At 55.7% G+C, this 7,565-nt stretch overlaps 1 protein-coding gene across 1 annotated transcript in view; it reads left to right on the forward strand.

Annotated features, from left to right (window-relative positions):
* The window catches only part of SH2D3C (SH2 domain containing 3C), a 40,729-nt gene extending 33,164 nt beyond the window's left edge, over positions 1-7,565 (forward strand). The window contains exons 7-13 of the mRNA XM_006768635.2: positions 860-984; positions 2,106-2,641; positions 3,890-4,005; positions 4,443-4,614; positions 5,367-5,478; positions 5,847-6,053; positions 6,958-7,565. Coding sequence (XP_006768698.1) covers positions 860-984; positions 2,106-2,641; positions 3,890-4,005; positions 4,443-4,614; positions 5,367-5,478; positions 5,847-6,053; positions 6,958-7,133 — 1,444 coding nt within the window. The 3' untranslated portion in view covers positions 7,134-7,565. The remainder of the gene's footprint in view (positions 1-859; positions 985-2,105; positions 2,642-3,889; positions 4,006-4,442; positions 4,615-5,366; positions 5,479-5,846; positions 6,054-6,957) is intronic.

The raw sequence follows: 7,565 nt of genomic DNA on the forward strand, positions 1-7,565 counted from the left end.
TCCCTCCCCACCTGCCCTCCCGCCCCACCTAGCTAGGCCAAGGCAGGCCTGGAGGGCTTTGCTGTGCAAACCACCACACAGGGAATGGAATCTGGATGAGACGCCATTGCCTCTGGGGCTGGGTGAGACCAGGCCTGCTCCCAGGAGCAGCCACAGCAGCGAACCATCCCCGGGGCCTCCTGGGCACCTAGCCTGTGCCGAGTACCCTCCCTGCTCATATCTTCAACTCCAGTCGCCCTGGGTGGTGGCTCCTGTCCATTCCCCCACTTGATGGATGAGGAAATAGGCCCAGAAAGGGGCAGCAGCTCGCTAGTGAGTGGTGAGACAGATTCAAACCCAGGTCTGTGCGTCCAGTCAGTGCTCCTAATTCCTGTGGCTTCCCTGGCTGTTTGCAAAGCCACCAGCTGTTCTGAGCCACTAGCACTTGGATGGGTCTCATCTCCCTGGGCCGGGCTGGGCGCTGCCCGCCAAGGAATTGGTGGTTGGATACCCTGCGGCAGCAGCCACTGGCCTGTGGTTTGGAAGCAGTGACTGTAATGGTGCCAAGAGCCACAGGCCCTGTGTGCCCCGGCATCTAGCAGAGTGTGGGGGGAGGGCCCCGCTCGGTCGGCCTGATTCCTTTGGGCTTCTCATGCTTCCCACCAGCCCCATCTCCGACAGCTGTCCGAGCTGGGGGCAAGGTCCCCAGAAAAGAGAGCATGTGCGCAGGCTGCGGCCTGCAGAAGCCGTCCTCCTCGGGGCTGTTTTGTACCTGCTCATTGGGAGGTTACCTGCTTCTGGGATGGAAGCGGAGGTGGGTGTCCTAAGGTTAGCTGAGGGCCCAACTGCCTCTCTGTTCACGAAGATGTCTGCTCCACAGCACAGCGCTGCCCCACCCCCGGGAATCCATCCGCAACTGTGCGCTCAGCATGGACCAGATCCCAGACCTGCACTCGCCTATGTCCCCCATCTCCGAGAGCCCCAGCTCCCCCGCCTACAGTACCGGTATGGCCAGCGGCGGGCAGAGGGGCCGGTGGGGGGATCTGGTGACAATGATTGTGTGTGTGCATGTGCTTTTGATGAGTTCTGTTACTGTCTGTGATTATGTGTTTTTCTACCTCTTTTCTGAGAGCGAGGCCCTGCAAAAATTTACTCTAAGAACCTGCTAGCAGAGCTATTTTTTAAAAATACATTTCTTTATTGATTTCAGAGAGGAAGGAAGAGGGAGAGAAAGAAATGTCAATGATGAGAGAGAATCATCAATCAGCTGCCTCCTGCACACCCCCCACTGGGGATCGAGCCCACAACCCAGGCATGTGCCCTTGGCCGGAATCGAACCTGGGACCCTTCAGTCCGAAGACTGAAGCTCTATCCACTGAGCCAAGCCGGCTAGAGCAGAGACATTGATGTTGACATACAAACAGTTCCACAGCTTGCTCATTGCAGTGGTTTGAGTCCCTAAACATGGACCACAAACGTTGTCATAACTATCCCCCTTCAAATCAACAGGCCTGAGTGTGAAAGTTAAAATCCCTTGTCAGAAATGATCAATTGGACAATTTCTAAGCAAATGGTGGACGCAAATACCCAGGAGCCAGGTTTTACCCAGCTCTCCCGTTGCTGACGGGCGACCTGGGACAGGTCAGCTCACCTCTCTGAGCCTCAGTTTTCTCACCTGCAGAACGAGGATCATAAAAGTACTTACCTCACAGGATACTGAGGAGGTTAAATGTGCCAAGAAGGATCTCACAGGCAGCAAGGTCCCAATTAGCATCACCTGTAACTTTGATGATGATTTTACTGTTGTTGACCAGTGTATCTCCAACATATTGCCAGCTCCTGGCACACGGGAACTCACTAAACCATCATTACTAATCCACCGAGAAATAATTCCACGTGGCTCCCTGAACTCCAGCAAGTGCTTAGCTTCCCTGAGTCGCTGAAAGCCCCTCCCACCCAACGCCTCGCTGAGGGCTGTGCCTTTGCTGGCGCCCACTGGGCCTGGGCTGTGTTGGAAGCAGGGGGTCCCCTGTAGGGTAGATGGAGGCTGTCCTTCGGGAAGGGGGTGGGGGCACGGCCCTGGGTGGAGCCATGGTAACCAGTCCTCTCCTTTTCTCTCCCTGCAGTGACCCGTGTTCATGCCGCCCCCGCAGCCCCCTCAGCCACAGTGCTGCCCGCCTCCCCGGTCACCCGCCGCTCCAGTGAACCCCAGCTGTGTCCCGGAAGTGCCCCAAAGCCCCCTGGGGAGTTGGACAAGGGCCCTTATGCCAGTCCCTCCCACACCCTCTGCAAGGCCTCCCCCTCACCATCGCTCAGCAGCTACAGCGACCCGGACTCTGGCCATTACTGCCAGCTCCAGCCTCCTGTCCGTGGCAGCCGCGAGTGGGCAGCAGCTGAGGCCTCCAGCCGGCAGGGCAAGAGCTATGGAGAGAGGCTAAAGGAACTGTCAGAAAATGGGGCCCCCGACGGGGACTGGAGCAGGGCCTTCACTGTCCCCATCATAGAAGCCACCTCCTCCTTCAACCCAGCCACCTTCCAGTCACTACTGATCCCCAAGGATAACCGGCCCCTGGAGGTGGGCCTCCTGCGCAAGGTCAAGGAGCTGCTGGCAGAGGTGGACGCCCGGACGTTGGCTCAGCATGTCACCAAGGTTGACTGCCTGGTAGGTGCTCGGTGCACCCTGGGACAGGGGCAGCACCCCGGCCCCTGGCGTTAGGACTGGGATCAGGGTAGTGAGGAGCTGGCCCCTAAATTCCCCAAACATAGCCAGTGGGGCTGGATTCTGGCTTCATGGCTGTCCTTTACTTGCTGTGTGACTCTGGGCTGATCACTTTGCCTCTCTGGGCCTCCATTTCCCCCTTTTAAAAAAGTTGGCCTGGCCTGTGGGGCTCAGTTGGTTGGGTGTCATTCTGTGCACCAAGGAGTTGCAGGTTTGAAGGGTTGATTCCTGGTCAGAGCCCATGCCCAGGTTTTGTGTTTGGTCCCGATGGGAGGCCTAAGGGTTGATTCCTGGTCAGAGCCCATGCCCAGGTTTTGTGTTTGGTCCCGATGGGAGGCCTGAAGGAGGCAGCTGATCGATGGTTCACTCTCACATGGATGCTTCTCTCTCTCTCCCTTCCTCTCTCTCTTAAAAAAACAACAAACAAAACCAATAGAAATGTTAAAAATAAATTTATAGAGACTTAAAAAAAGCAAAAAGCAAGATATTGCTTCCTTCAGATGTCAGCTTGGCACTGGAACTGGGCAGTCCTGAAACCCAGTGGTGTCTGACTTCACTGTTTGAGTCTGGCTAAAGTCCGGGGCTGGTCCAGGGAATGTAAATGACCCAATTCCCCGCCCCCACACCCCCTGGTGGACAAAATAAGCAAAACTCATTACCTGAGCCCATAAGTTGTCAAAGCCCAGAGTGTTTGCTGTGAATGAGCCTTTGCTCATGTCAGAACCCCAGCTATCTCTGCACCTCGCTTTCTCCCTCTGAAGTTTGGACGGTTCCTGGGTCGCACTGGTCTCCGAGCTCAGGAAGCAAGAAGAGAGAGTGCAGGGGTGTTCTCTGAAGAGCACTGAGGCGTGAAGGGAGCAGCCCTGGGTTCTAGGCCCTGTGTGTGACGTTGGACTGACCCTTTCTCTCCTTGGGACTCAGGTTGACCTTCTGGAATAAGGCAGTCCTGGTCCTTAACTTTAACTGAGTATTTAACACGTCAGGCACTTCTGGGCATTTTCCCATTTATTCCTCATTTCGCAGATGAGGAAAAGAAGGCTCATTTGCTCCACCGCAGAGGGTTAGCAGTAGAGCTGGGATTCAAATCCGGCCTCCCAGCCAGGCTGCCCTCCTAGATAAAGCTTTCTGACTCCCAGATGGCTTGGGCCAGCCAAGACAGGAAATTAATCAGCCCTCTGGGCGTCCTTGCAGGTTGCTAGGATACTGGGCGTTACCAAGGAGATGCAGACCCTAATGGGAGTCCGCTGGGGCATGGAGCTGCTCACCCTCCCCCATGGCCGCCAGCTACGTCTAGACCTGCTGGAAAGGTAAGGGAAACCACCCCCCCCAACACACACACAACCGCCCCCATGCTGGGGGACTCTTGTCCTTTTGCTTTGGCCAGCTGGCCAATCACAGTCTCTCAGCCTGGCTCCCAGGGGTTGTGGCCACGCCCCCTATCCCACTGACCAAGTGCAACTTGTCATTCTTTTGCTCCGAGCAATTCTGGTTTCTCAAAGACCCAGTCCTTTAGGGATTCACCTTTGCATCCTCCTGACCAATCATAGTCCATGAATCTTTGCTCCGCCCATCAGCTCTCTCACTCTGGCCACGCCCCCTGACCTCGTGGACTCTACTACCTCCCAGTTTGGGCTTTGCTCTCCACCCACTCGGTGCCTAACCAACCCCTGGCAGTGGCAGGAACCCTCCCCCCACCCCTGGTCCCGCCCTTGGTCCCGCCCCCCTGACCTGGCCTCTGCGACAGGTTCCACACCATGTCCATCATGCTGGCTGTGGACATCCTGGGCTGCACCGGCTCTGCCGAGGAGCGAGCGGGGCTTCTGCACAAGACCATCCAGCTGGCCGCCGAGCTTCGGGGGACCATGGGCAACATGTTCAGCTTCGCTGCGGTCATGGGCGCCCTGGATATGGCCCAGGTACGGAGGGGCCCTGGCCGAGCGGGTTCAGGGGGACTGTCGCCCTGGGCTGGTTGCCTTCGGGATGGCTGTGTAGTGATTCCAGGAGAACTCAGCAGCACTGGGGAAAGGGCACCTGGAAGAGTGGGTTCTCTAAGTGCTGACCTGCTCCGACACCAAGCCTGCCCCTTCTCTGGGCCTCAGTCTTCCCACCTGTAAAATGCATGAGGTGCATATAGGAGTATCAGTCATTTAGTGAGCACTTACTGTGTGCTGGGTGCTAGTGCTACACTAAAGATTTTACAAGCACGATTCCTCAAAACAATCTCGAGGTAAATGTCTTTATTGTCCCCATTTTACTGACGGAGAAATTGAGGCAGAGCAGTACTTGCCTACGGTCACACAGTCAGAGGCTGAAAAAGTTGGGATTAGAACCAGGTCTGTCTTAATTTCATAGCCCAAACCTCATCCACACTGTACTTCCTCTCCTATGCCTAGTAAATAATAACAATGGGGTCCTGCAGGCCGTGGTTCAGCTCCCAGCTCTACCACTTACTTTTGGAATGACCTTGGGCAAGTCATTCCCTTCTCTGAGCCTTAGTTTGCTCATCTGTAAAATGGGTTGTGGGAGGGCTTCATGAGGACTTAGCACCGTCCCTGATACATGAATGGTGATCATAATAACCACGCATCTGGGCATCCACTCGGCAGGGCGGCCTGTGGCCCTTGCTGGCCGCTTTCCTGGCTGGTCGCTCACGGTCTGGTCTCCCCAGATTGCCCGGCTGGAGCAGACATGGATGACTCTGCGACAGCGACACACGGAGGGTGCCATCCTCTACGAGAAGAAGCTCAAGCCGTTTCTCAAGAGCCTCAATGAGGGCAAAGGTATCCCCCTCCCCCATGTTGCTGTGTGACCTTGCACAGGTTTCAACCCTCTCTGGGCCCAGCAAGACCCTCCCGTGTGGAAGATGAGAGCTTGACTGAGCTCTGTGCGAGCTATTCCTGCACTCACTCTGCAGCTGGCAACTGTCAGCCCCGTCCAGGCGTGGCCCTTGGGGCTGGGCCAAGGGTGCGATAGATTTAGTTGAAAGAATCTGAAAGGAACGGTCTGTCCAGGAGTCAGGAGCCCCAGGGGTTTTCTGGGACCTCAGGCAGGCCCCACCCTTTCCCCTTCTGTGTCTCAGTTTCGGGGGCCACAGTGGGCAGTGGGGCCCTCCAGGGTCTCTACGAGCCTGCTGTCTCCCTCCTTGCAGAAGGCCCGCCGCTGAGCAACACCACGTTTCCTCATGTCCTGCCGCTCATCACTCTGCTGGAGTGTGACACGGCCCCGGCCGAGGGTCCGGAGCCCTGGGGCAGCACGGAGCACGGCGTGGAGGTGGTGCTGGCCCACCTGGAGGCTGCCCGCATGGTGGCACACCATGGCGGCCTGTACCACACCAATGCCGAGGTCAAGCTGCAGGGTGAGTCCGGGCCTGGGCCTCCCTCCACTTGCTTGGCTCTCCCCTTCCCTTCAGATGTTCATTCTCATTTTCCACTCCTCCTTCCTGCCCTGTCTCCCTGACTCATTTTTCTCATCCCTTTTCTTCCTCACTCATCATTTCAACAAGCAATCGTTAGTGGCAGGCACCAGGTAGACACAGATGATTCAAAGAGCATCAAAGCTGTGTGTCTTAGCTTCTCTGAGCCTCAGTTTTCTCATCTGTAAAGTGGGTGTTCTAACGGGCCCACTTTAGAAGGTTGTTTGCACAGTGCTATGCCTGGGGGCCTGGGGCTGAGACAGACCTGCCCTCCCTTCCAGGAGCTCTTAGCCCTGTTGAGAGGTAGAACTCTTATGAAAGGAGCAGAGAAAGTGGCTTCAGACAATCCATCTTTTACTGCTTTAGGCATTATTTAGTCATACAAGTTTACTGTAGACAAATTGGAAATGAAAGCTGAGCAAAAACAAGCTAAAAAAGTCACCCACAATTACCCAGATGTAAGCGCTGTGAGCATTCCAGTGCATGTCTTTCCTTTTTCTTCTTCAGAAAGAAAAACACACATAAAAAAACACGTTTTTTGCACTGACTTACAAATGTATATACGTTTCTTAGAAAAAATTTTGGAACTTGCAGAAAAACAAAAAGGAAAAGAAAAGGCACTCAAGCCCCCCCCCCATTAACATTAATATTTTATCTTCCAGTCATTTTAAAATTATATGTTGTAAATAGTAGGGCAAAGACTAGGTACTAAACTGTGAGGCCATGCCCATCAATAAACCTCGCTGAATCCCTGGCAGAGCTGGGGGAGGGATGTGGTGGCTCCTGCGAGAGCCCCAGCCTCCCTAGCTGTGTGGCGGTCCCCTAACCGCTGTGCCCCGCCCTGCAGGGTTTCAGGCCCAGCCGGAGCTCCTGGAGGTCTTCAGCACCGAGTTCCAGATGCGCCTCCTCTGGGGCAGCCAGGGCGCCAGCAGCAGCCAGGCTCGGCGCTATGAGAAGTTTGACAAGGTTCTCACTGCCCTGTCCCACAAACTGGAGCCTGCCGTCCGTTCCAGCGAGCTGTGACCCCCGTGGACCCTTCCCCTCTGCAGCTGCAGGCAGCATCCGGGACAGAGGGGCACAGACCTTTCTCCAGAGCACCCCAGGGACACTGTGACCAGCCCAAGAATGTACCGGACTCCACGCCAAGATCTCCCTTGCGCCCCGGGGTCCTACGTGGATTCTGGGCTCCGTCCCACCTGCTACATGCTCACCACGTCTCCCTTCAGGAAGAACCAGGATCCCTGTTCCTCCCTCCGGCTCTGCCTCTCCCCGTCCTGCTGAGGTGCCCTGTGTTTGAGCCATGGGAGGCTCCTCACGCCTCCTCACTCTCCTCCAGGCATCTGCTCCCCACCGACACCAAGGCCTCCATCTGGCTGTAAATAGTCTCCGTTCTGTAAATAGATGTACAGAAACCATGCTCTTTCTTTCATATAATAAACTTTTATGTCTCTTTTT

The sequence above is a fragment of the Myotis davidii genome, unplaced genomic scaffold, assembly GCF_000327345.1.
Source record: "Myotis davidii unplaced genomic scaffold, ASM32734v1 scaffold142, whole genome shotgun sequence".
Taxonomy (NCBI): domain Eukaryota; kingdom Metazoa; phylum Chordata; class Mammalia; order Chiroptera; family Vespertilionidae; genus Myotis; species Myotis davidii.